Source organism: Myotis nattereri, assembly GCF_964212035.1.
Source record: "Myotis nattereri genome assembly, chromosome: 11".
In the NCBI taxonomy this organism is placed as follows: Eukaryota; Metazoa; Chordata; class Mammalia; order Chiroptera; family Vespertilionidae; genus Myotis; species Myotis nattereri.
Window position 1 is genome coordinate 68,063,806 of NC_138086.1, and position 20,432 is coordinate 68,084,237.

Sequence of the window (20,432 nt, forward strand, 5' to 3'; positions counted from 1 at the left end):
CGAAGATTAACACATCGCCAGCTGGATTCCTCCCATCCCCGTCTCACTTCCCCACTCTCTCACGATAATTTCTGGTATCACTTCTCAAAGTACTTGGGCTCAAATTCCTGCCTCAGGATCCGCTTTTGAGGGGAATGCAAAATAAGATAGGTCCCATCACAAGTAAAAATATAAATGTGATGGAAGGTGTCCCCACATCTTTTACTGAGTAAGCAGCATACCTTACGAGAGTGTCGTGCAGGAAGGTGTACTTGGCTTTTAATTCTGCCACTCTGGTTCCAGCAAGTTTTCCCAAGGCATGCAACTAGCAAAGAGAACACAGCATCATGGTTAGCCACCAGCTTCTTTGTGCTGTTAGCAGGAATAACATGAATATGTGGACATCTTATAAAATCTTTCACTAGAGAGAGACGATGTTTGGAGAAAATATTTCTAGTTCGATCCTGCCTCCAGTAAGCTCTGCACCCCTGGGCAACTCGTTTTCCTCTCTAGATGAAGACTGCAATTTCTTCATCTGCAAATTGAGGAAATGAATTGAGTCAAATTCCTCCAATTCTAAAACAGCATATTTCTAGGTCTAGCAAACAATCCGAATAGTATAGATAACTAGGATGGCTATTTTGTATGTTGAGAGAACTGGTAGTTATTGAGCACCTATTATGAGCAAGTGTTGTACAGCAGTTATTTTGTTCACAAAAATGGTTTATGAGGTAGGTATTATCTCGAGTTAAATTAATGTTTGAAAAGTTAGTAAGTAGTTTAACGTTATAGAGATAGTTAAAGGCAGAATCAGAATTGAAACCTAAATGGTTCAGCTCCAAAAATCCATGTTCACTCTCGTGTACACAACGCCTCTGCCACCACTATCAAAGGAACACGGAAGTTTATCTGGTACATCCAGCAATATGATTTATTCCTTTCTCCTTTCTGATAAAGGAACTTTTGATTTACTCTCTGGGTCAGGCGGTAAGTAGTGAACAGACATCATAACACAGCAACAACCCTCAAGTTTTACCACAATGCAATGAGCATTTTGTATTAGGTTTGACTTTAGCTGAACTAACAGTATTGACAAACAGAACTAAAGAAACGATTTGTTTTTCAATGCCTGTTGTCCTTACCTCCATATTTTCTTGAATCTGTAACTTTCCTCTCCCTTCCCTGATCCCGCTGGTCTAAGTCACACCACCTGTCAGTGGAGGACTATAAAACCTCCGCTGTGCTCCCCTCCCATCACTGCTTCCATTTAGGGACCCTGTTCATCTGCTTTCCATGGGGATCTTTTAAAAATTCAAACAAAGTCTTGTTTTGCTGTGTGATCAAAACCCTTCAATTGGAATAGAACTCAAGGTACTGATCTAGGAGGATAAGAACTAAGACATCAAAACGATGTTCTTTGGAGGGTAAGAAATGTACGGCTTTCATATTTTTTATTTTTGCTTATCTGTATTTTCTAACTTCCCCTGACACATAGTTAATGCTTTCAACAATAAAGGGTGATTGAAATAAGCTTGAAAACTATTGAGCTTGAAAACAGGAAGGATTCACAGCAGAATTTCAGACTGGAGAGTATATGATCAGATCCTAGTGGCAGGGGCAGCCGGATCCTAGCTCAGACTTAGTGAAAACTCAGCTATATTTTTCCCCAGGTTGAGTTTCCTCTCAAGTAGCAATAGTTTGAAGGTTGTTGAGAGGTGGGCCAAGGATGCATGTTGGCAAGTTTTGTGACCACAGGAAAAGCCGGAAGATGGAGAGGTTTCCTTTCCTATTTGCTGTTTCTATCACTCCACTGCCTTTGGTGTCTAAGAAACTGAAGAAAGTCTGACAGGGCAAGCATCTGATAGGTTTTTGTAGTTCCTACACAAAATTGGAAAAGATTAAGTCATAGATGTTCAGAAAGAGGACTGATAAGCTATTTTTTATATGGTTTACTCCACTAGAAAACAAAAAAGACTAATCTGTGAAGAATGGATTTTGCCCTCCTTAAAAAACCTATATAATAAAAGGGTAATATGCAAATTGACCCTAACAGCAGAATGACTGGGAATGACTGGTCACTATGACACACACTGACCACCAGGGGGCAGACGCTCAATGCAGGAGCTGCCCCCTGGTGGTCAGTGAACTCCCACAGGGGGAGTTCTGCTCAGCCACAAGCCACGCTGACGGCTGCCAGCACAGTGGTGCTGGCGGGAGCCTCTCCCGCCTCCTCAGCAGCGCTAAGGATGTCTGACTGCAGCTTAGGTTCCCGGGGTGCCAGAGGGATGTCTGACTGCCAGCTTAGGCCCGATCCCCTAGGGAGCGGGCCTAAGCCAACAGGTGGACATCCCCCGAGGTGTCCCAGACAGCGAGAGGGCACAGGCCGGGCTGAGGGACCCCTCCTCCCACCATCGAGTGCACAAATTTTTGTGCACTGGGCCTCTAGTAAAAATCATAATCTGGAAGTTAATATTCATAAAAATTTGACTTTTTGCCCTAACCGGTTTGGCTCAGTGGATAGAGCGTCGGCCTGCAGACTGAAGGGTCCCAGGTTCGATTCCGGTCAATGGCATGTACCTTGGTTGCAGGCACATCCCCAGTAGGGTATGTGCAGGAGGCAGCTGATTGATGTTTCTCTCTCATTGACATTTCTAACTCTATCCCTCTCCCTTCCTCTCTGTAAAAAATCAATAAAATATATTTTTTTTAAAAATTGACATTTCCATAAAATTGTAAATTGTCTTTTTCAGCAGATCAAGATCTGGTTAGAAATTTCAGACTCAATTCTAGTAGATGAAATGCTTAACACATAAACATAACCTGGAAAAAATAGTTGCATTTTCATACTGCATAATACATATGGATACCAAGTTTGTCATGTTTTAAAAATGCAGAATCTAAGAAATAGAGCACAAAGACCAATCTTAAATTGTCAACTAGTATTTGCAACGAAAGGTTAGATATAATGTCACAAGTTCATAAATATGATTTCACAATAGATACTTGTCTTACTGAATTGGCTTGTTGGTAATTGAGAATGGAAGGAAACATTTACTCTAGAGCTAAAAGTTTAACAAGAGTTCATGATTCATAGATGAAATGTAACAACATGGAAAAAATTTCAAAAATTGAAATTCTAGGACATTCCAAGGAAAGGAATAGCTCAGTAAGAGCCAATACCAAGTGAACTTATCTAGAAGGGGGTCAGCATAAGGAAACAATTAGGTGTTTGTGTGAGTGTCTGCAGGGAAACCAAGGTGGCCACCATTATTAACCTACTCTATTCTTGTGGCCTCCTTTGACATTACCTACTAGTTTGGTCTCATTTCGAGAAACAGTTGCCATGATTTGGGAGGTAGCATAAACTTGAAATCCTTATCATGCATTTCTTTCCCCCGGTCCCTTTCACTGCTGGAAATAATACAACATAGTCATTTGAAGTAGATGCCAAATACAACCGGGCTCTCAACAATAATTCATCATCCTTTTGTTTGACTTTTCCCCTTAACAGTTATATGAAGCTTTAGCTTTCCTATATACCTAACTCGTTCGCCGGACAAATTAAGGCCGCCTAGACTCATTCCCCACATCAACAGATCCACTTATCTATACCCACATCCACCCTTTACTTCTTTCACCAAATCTCAAAAACAAAGTCTTCCTGTCCTTGTGGTGAAGACCAGCTCATCCACCTATGATCTCAAAGATATACTCCTCTACCTCTTCCTAGACATTAACTCATCAGCTATACCTTCTCTCCTTTACAACCTCTACTTCTGCCCCTTTGCTGGCTCAGCATATAGTAGTCAGGCGTATCACTGGTGGGTTTGGTTTGAATTCCAGCTCTGCTACTTTTTAACTATGTAACTGGGAGTAATATTGAATCAATATGTGCCTTAGTTCCTTCCATAGTAAAAATAGCCCCATTTCATTAGACTGTAGTGAAGACTAAATGACTCAGTATATGAAAAGTAGTTAGTATAGTATCTGGTACACAAGTAAGGGATTAATTAAGCAATGCCATTTATTTTATAATTAATATCATTAACATTATCCTCAACCTATAAATTTGCTCAAGTTTTCCTCATTAAAAATAAAAAAGACAAAATCTATCTTGAATGCTAGTCACCCCTTTCTCTCGCTCACTTTCATTTAAGTTTTTCTCAGAAAGAATAGTCTCTTCTCTTTATCTCCATAGTGAACAGACTACCAGTACGTCACCAAATTGGTAAACTGACCAATGACTTCCTCATATCTCTGGCTGATTTTGACATTTTTTTTCTTCATCACATTTGTTTATGTTATGACTTGATGTGGTTTTCTGTGGCTTTAGATTTGCTCAAAGTTTTGTATTTGTGGGTTTATAGTTTTCATCAAATTTGGGAAATTTTCTTGTGTTATTTCTTTAAATATTTTTTCTGTCTCCCTCTCCTCTCCTTCTGTGATTCTGATTGCTCATATGTTTGGCCACATGATGTTTACAGAACACTGATGGTCTGTTCATTTTTATCTTCTACTCTTTTTTCTTTGTTTCATTTTGAATAGTTTCTATAGTTAGATCATAAAGCCCACTAATCTCTTTTTCTTTAGTGTCTGATCTGCTGTTAATCCCATCCAGTAAATTTTTTGTTTCATCTACTGTACTTTTAATCTCTAGAAATTTGATCTGGGTCTTTTTATAACTTCCACTTCTCTCCCTATGCTCATGCTTTCCTCCACCCTTTTTCCAACATTCAAAATATGTGCAATAGCTTGTATACTAATTCTATTTGTGTATACTCTATTAATTGCCTCTTCTCATTATATGTCATATGTTTCTGCTTCTTTGCATGCCTAGTAATATTTGATTGACTGCCAGACATTGTGAATTTTACACTGTTGGGAGACAAAAATTTTTTGGCATTCCCTTAAATATTTTTAGGTTCAATGAGTCTCAGTTAAAATACTGTTAACTTAAACTGTTGGAAACGGTTTGGTTCTTTTCATAACTTGCTTTTAACTCATCCACCAGTGCTCTCAAATATAAACTCTTCTTTTAAATATATTATCTGTTGTCTAGGGCTGATTTGGCCCCACTACTGAGGCAATACCCTTCTATTCAGAGTCTAAGTATTAAGAGGTCTTTCTATTCTGGTTGATGGGAACATGAACTATTCTTGGCCCTGTGGATTGTCCCACACCTCTTTTCTGGGAGTTCTTTTGCCAGCCTCAGCAGCATCCAGAAAGTATGCACTGATCAGTACTCTTCTGCAGATCTCTGAAATTTATTGGGGTGACCTTAGTCAATAAAATTATATAGATTTCAGGTGTACAATTCTACAATCTATCATCTGTATATTGTATTGTGTGTTCACCTCCCCAAGTCAAGACTCCTTCCATTATCATTTATCCCCCCTTTACCCTCTTCTACCTCCCTATCCTATTGCCTGAATCTATGAAGTTATTTTTTGCTTAATCACCTTTTCCAGCCAGCCCCACAACCCTCTCCCCTCTGACAGCTGTCATTTTGTTCTCTGTATCTATATGTCTGTTTCTTTTGTTAGTTGTTTATTATATTTCACATATAAGTGAAATCATATGGTATGTGTCTTTCTGTGAATGGTTTATTTCACTTAGCATAATACTCTCCAGATCCATCCAGGCTATTGCAAAGGTAAGATTTCCTTTTTTTTTCTAATACAGTTGAGTAGTATTCCATTGTGTAAATGTACCATTGCTTTTTTATCCTCTCAATTACTGATGAGCACTTGAGCTGCTTCCAAATCTTGGCTATTGTAAATAACACTGCAATGAACATAGGGGTGCGCATATTCTTTCAACTTGGTGTTTCAGGATTCTTAGGATATATTCCCAGAAGTGGAATTGCTGGGTCATAAGGAAGTTCCATTTTTAATTTTTTGAGGAAACTCCATACTGCTTTCCACAGTGGCTGCACCAACCTGCATTCCCACCAACAGTGGCTGAGGGTTCCCGTTTCTCCATATCCTCACCAGCATTTGTTGTTTGTTGATTTATTGATGAGAGCCATTCTGACAGGTGTGAGGTGATATCTCATTGCAGTTTAATTTGCATTTCTCTGATGAATAGTGATGCTGAGCATCTTTTCATATGTCTCCTGGCCATCTTAAACTGTTTTTTACTTAAACTTAAATAAAAGCCTGTGTCTAGTTGGGGGAAGTCTTATTTACTCATTCACTTCCATTCTAATTTACCTGTCTGAGAAGGCAATGGAAAAGGAGGAATAGTGAAAAGTAACTTGGTCTAAACATCGACTTGAAAGAGCAGAGAATCTGCCACACAAAACTGGCTCCTCACCCACAGCTTCTCCTCTCCCTTCTGTGTGGTTGGCAGAGATCCGGGGCTGTTGTCTCACAGCTGCCTGCTCCTCCTTTGGTGGCCCACCACAGGAATGTGACCAGGAGGCCGCAAGTGACAACAGGCCTCCCAAGAGGGGAGGTTTCAGATGTAATGGACATTGTGGATGAGTAATGCAGGTGCTTAGCTATATGTAAGACTTCGAAGTTAAGTCACAATAACTTTAAGATAACATGTACAGCCAACTCGGTAAAAAGCATGTCTAAGCACATACATGCTAATGAGTGGTATTGCTTTAAAAATTCATATTTGTCCCAGTAAAAGTGCAACTGCTTGAAACTTTAACAATTATTAACCCTGTTTAACATTATTTTCCCCCTACTTCCAAAGATCCTGGGGAGCATTGGTAGCTGTAAGCCTGGAAGGCAGTGAACAAGCCAGATGGAAACCCAGTTGCCTCTTCAAGAACTTCAAAGGGTGAACCTCACCGGACCAAAGTCACAAGGGCTGTTGAAATAAGCGTCAGGAGATTATCAGAGTCAGGAAACAGAGCCAGGTTAAAGCCAGTGATTCACTAAAGTCACAAGACAGGAACCAGAAGAATAGGGGTGGGGGCAGGATTCGCAGAAAAATTGTGCTGCCAGTTGACTCTGACTGTGTAGCTTTCAGTCCTTCACATGCAGAAGTCCCAGCCCTAGGGCACCTTTAAAGTGCTGGAGAGGGCTTAGGCAGTGAGAAATCTAAATGGAGCTGGGACCCTTAGAGACCAGAGCACCTCCCGCACAAGGATCACTAACGCCTGAAGATGTCCACAGCTGGTAAATTGTTCATCTCACCCTCCTGCCCTGACCCTGTCCTACGGGTCTGTCTCTGGCTGACCCCAGAGAGCAGGGGGCTGGATTCCTGGGACTGGCTGCTTTCTATGTGCTGAGTAGGTGTGAGTGCCCACCTTTCAGACTTCCTCCTGTGTGCTGAGGGAATCGCCCCTCTTACCTGGCTGTCAGCCAGTGTGTCCCAGCTCTAAGCTCTGGGGTTTCAGGAAAGGGACATAGCCACTACCCACAGCAAAGAACCCTGGGGCCTCTGGTGCCCACCTTCCTGTTTTGAGGATGCTTCTGCCCACAATACAATTTCCAGTATTCATGAGTAACTGTTTATTTAGCATAGAAGCGTCCAGGAAGCTGCTGCCCAACAGTGTGGTGTGGCAGCACTACCCGCCACTTCCCCTTGTAGCAGGCAGATCGTGACGGACAATGAAGCCTTTTACTGCGAATCACATAAGTGTTCTTTAAAAAAGAACAAAAACTCAAAGCTTCAGCTTGGACTTCCCCACTGATACCATAAAATGGAAACTTGGGAGCAGCACATGGGGATGTGTGAGTTCCATTCTTGCTAATTCGCTGGTAAGGGTTTTTTTTTTTTAATCCTGGCAGCATATTTAGGCAAGCCGTTTAATTTTTATTAAGTTTATTTCTAAGTAGTTTATTCTTTTTTATTCTATTATAAATTAATTTTTTTTGCAATTTCATTTTTGGATTGTTTATTGCTAGTGCGTAGAAGCCATTCCATTTTGTTAACTAAAATGATTAACCATGAAAATAAAGGCTAATCCTCATAATCCTGGCGCAAACCTTTCTTCAGATGTTCCAGTTCGGGCAGAATATCTTTGGCTCTCTTGTTCACTTGATGTACCCTAAGTATCTAGAAGACTGCATGACATTAAGGTACTTCAAATATATAATGAATGAGGAATATGTCACCCATTCCTCAATTGTGTTGAAATCATGCTCACACATCTGTCCGCCATATAAGAAGCTCTCTGAAGTCAGGGCTCATTCTAGTGTCCCAAGCAGCTTTCCTAGTACATGGCATACAGCAGGTGCTTAGCACCTGTCTGAAGAATCTATCAGTAGCTGGCAAAGTGGGGTGAGGCATGAAGGATAGAGCATATCACAGAAGGCAATCTCAAAGTATGGCTTTCCATTTCCTCATGCACATGTGAATTGGGCCAAAATGATCATTAAGGACATCGCTGAAACAATATGAAGAATATAGAGAAATCAGTCTAGAAAGAACACCTGCAACCTGAAGGGTGTGTGTGTGTGTGTGTGCAAGTGCACACATATGTGAACTTAGACAGTGGTTCTCAACCTTCTGGCCCTTTAAATACAGTTCCTCATCTTGTGACCCAACCATAAAATTATTTTCGTTGCTACTTCGTAACTGTAATGTTGCTACTGTTATGAATCGTAATGTAAATATCTGATATGCAGGATGGTCTTAGGCGATCCCTGTGAAAGTGTCATTCGACTGCCAAAGGGGTCGCGACCCACAGGTTGAGAACCGCTGGCTTAGGAGGACATAAACCTAATGCTGATTGTGGGAGATTTGTGGATTGGTTTGTTGTATGTGGAATACACATTCCCGATACAGGTTGGAATGGACTATAAAAAGCCTCTGAATGGAAAACGTATCAAACATTTTCTCTAGACAGCTTGCCACCCAGGGAAGGTACTTAACATGATCTACTTCTAAGGACACTTAACTCAGCCCATAGTTACACAACATAAACAGCTACTAAAGGTGGGTGGGCCAAATTTAAGATTCAGAGAGATTCAAATCCATTAATAAACCAGAAAATCCAATATCTAAATATTTGAATCCTAACAAAAACTCTTTAAAGGGCAAGATAATAGAATTTTTAAATAACTAAATGTGTATTATAAAGTGTTACATTTAAACCTAAAATTAGATCCTGAGAATCTTTTTGTTTATGAACTAATATGAACCAATTACTCACCTTATAAATTTCTTGAATTACCATAATGAATGGTAACAGATGGATGGTTATTACCCATAGCAATTATGTAACAGATTATTCTGGAATTTCCTCAGAAAAGGGTGGAATATTCAGAAATTAACAATTTTCCAAGAAATCTGGTTTATATGATATTTAGAGACATAGTTCTTTAGCTTGTCTTAGTTTTTGAGAAAGCGGAGAAAACTATATAATATCGACTAAGTATAGTTTTAACTTTTTTTTCACTGGACACCAACTTTGATACTCAAGCAAAGTAAAATAAAAATTTTAAAAGGCTTAAAAATAGATTCTAACAAACATTTCACCAAACACAGCTGTTTCTAGTTCACTAAGTTAACTATTACAAAATATTTTAATGTGCTTTCTGGCAAACATAAATAGCCTAATTTCATGGAAACGCCACATTTCCAGTTATTCATAATAGGTTGTAACAGTTTAGGGATATGTTACTATTTCTACAGATTTCTGTATCAGAAAAAGGAGGAAAGATACTACTTACATCTCTTAAAATATGTAAGATAGACTTTAATCCATGCTATAAGGGTGTATTTCATGCCAGAGACTATAAACTAGCAGCCATTCTGCAGATATTTTTAGTATGCACAATTAAAAATTGATGTATTTGCCATAAAAAAATCTGACTTGTCAGCCTCTCTTGAAAAATTATTAGATTTGATAACACTGGATTCACATTCTAACTTTACAGCAATTAATTGGTGTTTAGCTGAGATTGACTTTAGAGGTACTTTGAAAGGGCTGCCCCTTTTAAAAGGAGCATTGTCTACCCCACCCATTCAGTGTAAATGCCATGTACTAACATAACACTTAGGCTGTTTCCCTCATTTATGTTACTTTTATGGACCTTGTAGGCATTTGAGATTGGAACCCTGATATAGAACGTGTATATTTAAAGGTAGAAAATATTCAATTGATTGAGAGAATGGCTCTACTTATAAAATTCTTGCACAGACATTTTGGAATATAATATTCTTCAGTGTTGTATCTGTCCCTTGCCTATCTCTGTACCTTCCTTAGCATAAGAGTGTATGACTGCACCCTTAATGTTTTAAAGTTTCTGAGATTTTCTTACTGTTTTTCCACTTTTGCTTCTGATAATTTTATGAAAAGATCAAATAAACATGAGTCTGATACTTTTTTGACTAACTGAAATATTTAAAAGTTATTTAAATGGAAATATTTTGTTACTTGGGTAATCAAATGTATTTTCAATTAAAAAAAAAACCACCACGAAACAAAATATAACCTGAAAAGACTATGAAGACACTGAAAAAAATGTGTCAGTCAGCTAAATTTTGTTGGGGCTTGAAAACAGGAAACATTCCGTTAACATAAAGAACTTTTTCTTCCCTGGGAACTAATGTTCCCTTTGGCTCTACTTAATGAGCTCTGACAAAAAAAAAGCAAATTGTAATTTGTAAGGGAAGTGCAGATAAATTCTGAACAACTTACCCCAGCAGTTATCATTTTAGTAGTGGTTTGAGCTAAACAGGAAGTGAACATTCAGTAATGTAGTCCAATAAGTAAATCATTTCCAGGCAAATCAATCACTAGCACACTAGAGATTCTAAGAGAGGCGTTGTCGATATAAAAATAACTTATTCAAAAATAGCATAATTTATGACTTCTGGTAAGATGGAAGACTGGAAGTTTTATTAAAGTGGGGACCATGCCCATCTTTCCCATTATTACATTGCCAAAGTCTAGCCCATGTGCCACTCATAAGTACTTGTTGAGTCAGTGAAAGGAAGAGTACATGAGAGCATTGAGCAAATAAGTCTTCAATAAATATTCACTAAATAATTCATGAAATAAAGTTGTTCAATACACATTTATCAAACGAGTACATGAAAAGTACAAATTAATAATTCTTCTCTTATATCTTATTGAAAGTAACGATTAACATTTATTCATTGAGTGATTGATATTTATTAGTGATTGATATTTATTATGTTAAGTACTTTTGGATGTTGTTATTTAGTTCTCACAATAACCCTATGAAATAAGCATTATAATACAAAATTTAAAACAAAACAAAAAACTGTTGGGTAACTTGAGCAGTGTCACAAAGCTGGGGAGAGAGAGGCTTTGTAGGAATTTGACTATGATCCTATTCTGTTTCTCATTTTCCCCCCAATATTTATTCCCAATATTTCTGTTTTTAAAGTTCTTTATTGTTTAAAGTCTTACATATAGTATTACATATGTCTCCTTTTTCCTCCATTGACCTCTTCCTGGACACCCCCTCCCCCCCGGGCACATGCCCTCATACCCCTGTGTCCATTGGTTATGCTTAGATGCATGCATACAAGTCCTTTGATTGATCTCTTAATCCCCCCACCCCCACCCAACTCCCCTGCCTTCCCTCTGAAGTTTGATGGTCTGCTTGATGCTTCTCTATCTCTGGATCTATTTATGTTCATCAGTTTATGTTCATTATATTCCACAAATGAGTCAGATCATGTGATATTTATCTTTCTCTGACTGGCTTATTTTGCTTAGCATAATGCTCTCCAGATCCATCCATGCTGTTGCGAATGGCAAAAGTTCTTTCTTTTTTACAGCAGCATAGTATTCCATTGTGTAGATGTACCACAGTTTTCTAATCCACTTATCTGCTGATGGGCACTTAGGTTGTTTCCAAATCTTAGTTATTGTAAACTGTGCTGCTATGAACATAGGGGTGCAGATGTCCTTTCTGATTGGTGTTTCTGATTTCTTAGGATATACTCCTAGATGTGGGATTACTGGGTCAAATGGGAGTTCCATTTTTAATTTTCTGAGGAAACTCCATACTGTTTTCCACAGTGGCTGCACCAGGGTGCATTCCCACCAGCAGTGCACGAGGGTTCCTTTTTCTCCACATCCTCGCCGGCACTTGTCATTTGTTGATTTGTTGATGATAATCATTCTGACAGGTATGAGATAGTATCTCATTGTTGTTTTGATTTGCATCTCTCAGATGATTAGTGACTTTGAGCATGTTTTCATATGTCTCTTGGCCTTCTGTATGTCCACTTTCAAAAAGTGCCTATTTAGGTCCTTTGCCCATTTTTTAATTGGATTGTTTATCTTCCTTTTGTTAATATGTATGAATTTATAATAAAAAGAAATAAACCTCTCACCTTTGGAGGATAGTATCAATTAAGCATTTTGAACACTGGTATATCAAGGGAATAAATCAAGTATTTATCATGACTCTCCTGCACGAATTCTACCTCAGGGTAGCCAAATCATTGGTGAAAAGAAGTTTCTCTTTTTAGGAGAATTCTAATTAATAAATGAAGAAGAAATGATAATATTACAAAATTATCATTTTGCAATCCCTAATGAATGGATCCAGACAAGGATCCATTGGCTGGTGACCTCAACAAAAGGGAGAAAACCAGTATTATGTGCCTCTGAATGAAATTATATGGCAACATTTAGAAAGTGGTCTTGCCTCCCACTCCACCATATACGCATATATTTCAATGTGACTCAGATTAAGCCTCTATGAAAGTAAAGGACGAATATTGTATGATTTCACTCATCTGAGGTACCTAGAATAATCAAAACCATAGAGACAAAAAGTAGAGCAGTGGTTACCAGGAGATGGGACATGGGAGGTTCATGTTCAATGGCTGCAGACTTTCAGTACAGACTGATAAAAGAGTACTGGAGATAAGTAGCACTGATGCATAGCAATGTGAATGCACTTAATGCCACTGAACTATTTACTTAAAAATGGTTAAAATGGTCACCTTATTGATATTTAACAACAATAAAAAAGTAGTAGGGTTACAGTTATCATATGCATTTCTAATTTTTTTTTTTACAATGAGCAAGAATTTTATTTGTATTATAAAATAATTTTTTTCAGAGAAAATATTTCAGGGAAAAGTCATAGGCTTTCTAGAATGCAGCTCTGGGCAGAGTGGGGCACAGGATGTTTTTTTTTAAAATTATTATTCTAAGAATTTATACTCTAAGCCAGACAGCTCATAGAAACATAAATATCAAAAGGCAAATAAAAAAATTTATAGAGACATATTAGCATATATTGGAGAAATTGTCTGAATCATTTTCATGTACAGCGAGGTATGTGAATAGTATGAGGGAACTCCCAATTATTTTGAAAGACCTGAAGAAACTGTCTTGATTTCTAAAATCCCAGGCACATTGTGCTAAGAAAGTTTTAATGTGGGTAAACTGTACTTTTGTGGCATGTTTTCTATAGTCAGCGACAAATTAAGGGTACCATAGAGGTTAGTCTAGAATCGATGGGCTGGAACTTTGGAATCTGAGCAAACTTGGTCAGGCTTGGACAGGTCTTCTAGGCTTCCCTCAGATCTGTTTACTCAGCTGTAAAACGAAGGGACTGGTCTCGATAACATGGAACGTCATTTCCTGAGGTTTTATGGCACCATGAAGAATAAGCTTGAAATCGCTATTTAGCATTAAAATAGTTTTAGTAAACCCTAAATTCTCTTTGTTCCAAATATGTTACATTAATTACTGGAATATATATCTAGTATAGTCAACTTCCAACTGACAATGTTATTTTGCTATGAGTTGTAGTACTGGTGTTTTAAAATATGAGAAACTAAAAAAAATTTACAACAAATTGTTAAGAAAGCAAATAGTTGCACAGCAAAACTCCTTCAAACATTTGGAAATTGGGCATGTTGGCTAAAAACTCACACTGTTTAGAAAGTTAAGCTGTTAGGAACTTGTATGTTCTAAAAAGGTATTTCACTTTATTGATGGGCAATATAAGAATGCAATCTGAAGCATGACTGGCCATTGTCAAAATGATGGAGAAGGCGTTTATCTTTGATGCCCTAATAATGTACTCTAACTTTGTTCTTTCCATGTCCACTCTGGAACACAAAAATCCTATAAAATTAGCTTTACGTATGGACTTAATGTCTTCGTTAAATAGAGGCTGGTGGTGCAGCTCCTACCATGATCCAATTTCTCTCCCCGCTTTTCCCCCAAGTCTCTTTTCTCTGTTTCTTTGTCATCTTTACCCCACCACGTTCATCTCTCTGGGCTCCCTTTCATTCCTTTACTCTATATTCCTGTCTTCTGTGTTTGGGTGGGAATTAGAAAGGTTAGAGAAGATGGGCCACATAATAAGCAGCAGATGTTGGCTATTTGTGGAGAGGCGAGGAAGAGCAACTTAAACGTGGCCTAGATCTCCAAGCCAGGCCAGACTCCTCCTCTCCTGCCATAGAAAAGAGAAAGTAAATTCCCCGATCCATATGCTTTTAAGTTGCTAAAAAGCAACTTCTTCTTCCTCCTTACCCTCACTGCTTCACACTGCAGAAGCAAAGATATAAAAAGGAGGGGGAAACGGGGATAACAGCAACTGTTAAAAAAAGTTTTCATATAGATACAGAGAACATTTTGACAATTGCCAGGTGGGAGAGGAGTTAGGGGGATAGGCGAAAAAGGTGATGGGATTCAGAAGTACAAATTAGTAGTTACAGAATAGTCAGGGAGATATAAAGCAGAGCATGGGGAATAGAGTCAATAGTACTGTAATAAATATATATGGTATCAGATGGGTACCAGATTTATTGGAGTGATCACTTTGTAAGTTATATAAATGTCTAATCACACGGTTATACACCTGAAACTAATATATTATTACTAGAGGCCCAGTGCACAAAAATTCATGCACTCAGGGGTCCCTCAGCCTGGCCTGCGCCCTCTTGCAGTCCAGGAGCCCTTGGGGGATGTCCTCCTGCCAGGTTAGGCCCACCTTCTGGGGGATCAGGCCTAAGCTGGCAGTCAGATATCCTTCTGGCAGCCTGCGAACCCTTGGGGGATATCCAACTGACAGGTTAGGCCCACTCCCCACCACCGCCACTGCACTGGCCAGCCATGAGCTGGATTCTGGCTTAGCAGCGCTCCCCCTGTGGAAGCACACTGACCACCAGGGGGCAGTTCCTGCATTGAGTATCTGCCCCCTGGTGGTCAGTGCACATCATAGTGACCAGTTGTTCCCGGTCGTTCTGCTGTTAGGGTCAATTTGTGTGTCATCCTTTTATTATATAGGATATGCCAACTGTTATTTAAAAATAAAAAAGGGTAAAAATAATATATTGTTGATTTTTTGTTTTGGTTTGGTTTTTGTTAATCCTCACCCAAGGGTATTTTTTCCATTGAGAGAGAATGGAAAGGAGGGAAAGAGGGTGGGGGAGAGGAGAGAGCGAGAGAGATAGAAACATCAATGTAAGAGAGACACATCGATTGGTGCCTCTTGCAGGCACTCAGACTGAGGCTGGGGCATGAACCTGCAACCCAGGTACATACCCTTGACCAGGAATCAAACCCATGACCCTTCATTACACAGGCCAATGCTCTAAATATTGAATAACATCTGCCAGGGCTATTTTTGATTTATTAACATGGAACTCATAATCAACAGAACTATAACTCATGCCTGAAGGAAAAGGAAGCTTATCTAATATGTGTTTTCTCCATAAGGCACATTACAACCTTCTTGTACTTATCAACTCTAGGCAGCACTTTATTGCTAAGCTCAGGAGCCATTTTAAACAGTAAAATCACCAACAAAAAGCACAAAAATAAAAAAATGTAATACTTAGACCACAACAAGGACACTGCTTTACAGTATGAGAGCTAAAATAAGACAGCAGAGTGTTGCCGTTTTTGAACTTAGCTGGAAATATGCATTGGGCTACCAAATTTTCAACCACCCTACACATGTCTACAAATTATCTCAAAAGCCCACAAGTATTATCTTGGAATTACAAACAAATTTTAATGAGTAGATGAATTGATAAATACAGAAGTCATAAATAATGAGGATCAACTCTATATTATTACAAAATCCATAGCTTTGACTACTTTAATATATAAATATGAATTTATATTTTATATAACATATTACATTTATATACATTTTATGTTATATAATATGTATATGCTGTAATTATATACATATAAATTATATAGCTTAAGAATTTATTTTAATATTTCACTTCATAAGAATAGTGTGCATCTTAAATTTTTATGGAAAAGTAAAAAATATTCAACTAACTCCATGCTAATTGAATAATTTCATGCTGAATGCATGTCTTTTAAATGCTTGTCCTTGCTCTCTTTGAAACACGTTTTTAAAAGACTTGAGTTTATCTTATGAAATATATATGTCAGCATGTGAATGCTCAATAAATGCTAATTTAAAGGTGATTTCCATTGTGTTGGTAACTAAAGAAAATTTATGAAAGGGGTAAATCTTAGTGTTAATAGCAAACATTGAAATACACTGATAGGTCATCATCCAGGTTCTTTTAAGAAAATCTTTCTATATGATTTAAGTATAGCATTCTAAAGAATAATATTATTTTGTTTATTTATTTTTCTGCTTTTCGTTTGATAATATCTATGATTTGAGTAATTTCCTGTTCTTTTCAGTGAAAACTTCAGAGCAGAAGAAACCACTTCATGATCATTATCAACAGATGTTAAGTTGCTTGGTCCTTATTTTAAAGTATTTATGATTATTTATCACAGCTTTCCTGGGCTTATGTATTTAACACAAAATTATTTTTGATCATGTTTATATGTACAAATGGCATGGCGGGTGTTTTTAATTACAAGTGACACAAAGTTTAGCTTCAACAATTGCTGTTGCAGAAAAAGATGACAAAATAGACACATAAGCTGCACAGTTACATATAAACATAAATTTAAAATACATTTCCATTCATTACTGTGATCATCTCAAAAAGAGCCTTAGGATGGTAGTCATGGAACCATGTTTTCGGTGAGGAATCTTCCACTATCTTGCCATTTAAGTAGGACTTAGTTTTCTCATCTATAATATGAGGAGGTCAGATTAGAGGTCTTTAAGATCCTTTTTGGTGTTTATGACTCTAAATATTATTAATTAGAATCCATATAATAGCAAAGCAAATCATTAAAATGTAAACGTAAGTATAGACTGTCCTTTAATTAAATAATTAATTCCAAGGGAAGATTATAAAGATCTACCTCATTTTAGGTATTCATTCATTCAGTGAATACTTATTTTGCATTTATTGAATCATGCTCTGTACCTACCCCTGGGAATGGCAAGGGTGAAAACACAGACATATCCTTCACTTAGTGGAGGGTTAAGTTGCAGAGCAACGTATTTCAACCCAGATCCAGCCGTGGGCAGAGGCAAGGTTTTGGCCTTAGAAGGGGTTCAGTATGCACACCAAGGCCTTTTCTGAACCCCTCCATCCCTCCCAGTTTGTCATGGCATTAGCCTCTCCTTTTGCTAACTCTGAAATGGCAACTTTTAGAGGTGTTTTGTGGGGTTTTTTCCAACTTAGACCACAGAAGTCGTCTATAAACCACCACTGCTGTGTTGGATATATGCTGCCTAGGCAGAGATGAAAGCTTCCTGTTTCTCTCCTTTATTAGTTTTATTTCTTAGCCTCTTAACCCACCTTTATAACTGCCATCACTCCAAAATCTCCCACTGCCAAAGCAAAAAAAGGAAGTGTTTAGAATGAAAGGAGCTCTTTAAAATAAATCTTATCTCATAAAAATGACATGTGTAACTTCCCTCGGTCTAAAATTTAATGAGTGTAGGGTTTATCAATTCAATAGATTCTGCAGAATGCACAGAATAAAGATATAACTGTAACACTGGAAATTCTAGAATACATGAGGTAAATACAGGGTGGGCAAAAGTTTACAGTTGTTTGTATGGAAAACAATACAGTAATTAATTAATAAATAATACAATTAATAAACTCTGTTTTGCATATCACAACTATAAACCTATTTTGCCCCACCTTGCATATGAAAACTTTATTTAACAGTTGCTGTTATCCCCATTCCCCCCTCCTTTTTATATCTTTGCTTCTGCAGTGTGAAGCAGTGAGGGTAAGGAGGAAGAAGAAGTTGCTTTTTAGCAACTTAAAAGCATATGAATCTGGGGAATTTAAAGGGTGTTCCAAAATTCACGCAAGAAGTAATTTGATAGAAAAGACAGGTTTATAATTAAAAAATGTAAATTTCTTATTGATTCATAAAGTATACAGTATAGGGTTATGTATGGAATAGCATATCAGATAAATGGCCTCCACGGCTTTGCTGGCACATACGCACTCTTTTGTTGAAATTTTCCATGACTGTTTTGCATAAATGTGGCTGAATTTTGTTGATACAGCGCTCAATTTCCTCCTTTAAGGAGTAGGTGGTTGTGGGCTTGTTGGCATAAACCTTAGACTTCAAAAAACCCCAAAGAAAAAAGTCCAACGGCGTTAAATCACATGATTTAGGCGGCCAATTCTGATCACCAAAACGGGAAATTACACGACCAGGAAATGACTCATGCAGTAATTGAATTGTTTCTTGGGCTGTATGGCATGTGGCACCGTCTTGTTGAAACCACAGGTCGTTCACATCCATATCTTGCAATTTAGGCACAAAAACTGGATTATCATGTTGTGATAGCGAGCACTTTACGTCACAAATGGGTAAAATTCAAATCTTGCGTGAATTTTGGGACACCCTTTATGAGTCTGTTTCTGTACTGCTTGTTTTTTATTTGTTTTTAGATTCCACGTATAAGTGAAATCATCTGGCATTTGTCTTTCTCTGTCTCACTTATTTCACTTAGCATAATACCTTCTAGGTCCATTCATGTTGTTGCAGATGGCAAGATTTCATTCTTTTTATGGCTGAATCATACTCTATTGCAGTGATGGCGAACCTATGACACGCATGTCAGAGGTGACACGCGAACTCTTATTTTGTTGATTTTTCTTTGTTAAATGGCATTTAAATATATAAAATAAATATCGAAAATATAAGTCTTTGTTTTACTATGGTTGCAAATATTAAAAAAATTTCTATATGTGACACGGCACCAGACTTAAGTTAGGGTTTTTCAAAATGCTAACATGCCAAGCTCTAAAGGTTCACCATCACTGCTTTATTGCATATATGCATCACTTCTTTAACCATTTATCTATTGATGGGCACTTAGATTACTTCCATACCTTGGCTATTGTAAATAATGCTGCAGTGAACATAGGGGTGCCTATTTCTTTTCAATTTAGTGTTTTGGGTTTCTTTGAATAAATACCCAGAAGTGGAATTTTGGGGTCCTTCTTTGTCTCTTGTTATAGCCTTTGTTTTAAAGTCTATTTTGTCAGTTATAAGCATTGCTATCTCAGCTTTGTTTCCATTTTCATGAAATATCGTTTTCTTTCCCTTTACTGTCTGTGTCTTTCCATCAGAAGTGAGTCTCTTGTAAACAGCATATATAAGGGTCTTTTTATTTTATTTTAAATCCATTCAATCACTCTGTATTGGAACATTTAATACATTTGCATTTAAAGTAATTGTTGATAGATATGTACTTACTGCCACTTTTTAATATTTTTTTCTTATTATTAAAGAAGATCCTTTAATGTTTCTTATAATACTGGTTTGGTGGTGATGAACTCCTTTAGTTTTTTTCTTGTCTGAGAAGCTCTTTATATGTCCTTCAATTCTAAGTAATAGCTTTGCTGGGTAAAGTAATCTTGATTGTAGGTCCTTGCTTTTCATCTCTTTGAATATTTTATTCCAATCCCTTCTAGCCTGCAAGGTTACTTTTGAGAAATCCACTGACAGTCTTATGGAAGCTGTCTTGTAGGTAATTAACTGCTTTTTCCTTGATTTTCTTAAGATTCTCTCTTTGTCTTTAACCCTTGGCATTTTAATTATGATGTGTCTTTGGGTTCATCTTGTTTGGGACTCTCTGAACTTCCTGGACTTGTACGTCTATTTCCTTTACCAAGTTAGGGACGTTTTCTGTCATTATTTCTTCAAATAGGTTTTCAATTTCTTCCTCTTTCTTCTCCTTTTTGGCATTCCCATGATACAAATGCTGGTAATCTTGAGGTTGTCCCAGAAGCTCCTTACACTATCCTCTTTTTTTAAAATTCTTTTTTTCTTTTTCCTGTTCTAATTGGGTGTCTTCTGTTTCCTTATCTTTTAAATTGCTGATTTGATTATCTGCTTCTTCTTCTCAACTGTTGACTTCCTGTAATGTATTATTCATTTTATTTTTTAAAATATATTTTATTGATTTTTTACAGAGAGGAAGGGAGAGAGATAGAGAGTTAGAAACATCGATGAGAGAGGAACATTGATCAGCTGCTTCCTGCACACCTTCTACTGCGGATGTGCCTGCAACCAAGGTACATGCCCTTGACCAGAATTAAACCTGGGACCTTTCAGTCCACAGGCCGACGCTCTATCCACTGAGCCAAACCAGTCAGGGCTGTATTACTCA

At 37.6% G+C, this 20,432-nt stretch overlaps 1 protein-coding gene across 1 annotated transcript in view; it reads right to left on the minus strand.

The window, feature by feature from the left end:
- CCDC146 (coiled-coil domain containing 146) overlaps nucleotides 1-20,432 on the minus strand; it is a 109,786-nt gene that overhangs the window by 40,547 nt on the left and 48,807 nt on the right. The window contains exon 3 of the mRNA XM_081102294.1: nucleotides 222-304. Coding sequence (XP_080958420.1) covers nucleotides 222-304 — 83 coding nt within the window. The remainder of the gene's footprint in view (nucleotides 1-221; nucleotides 305-20,432) is intronic.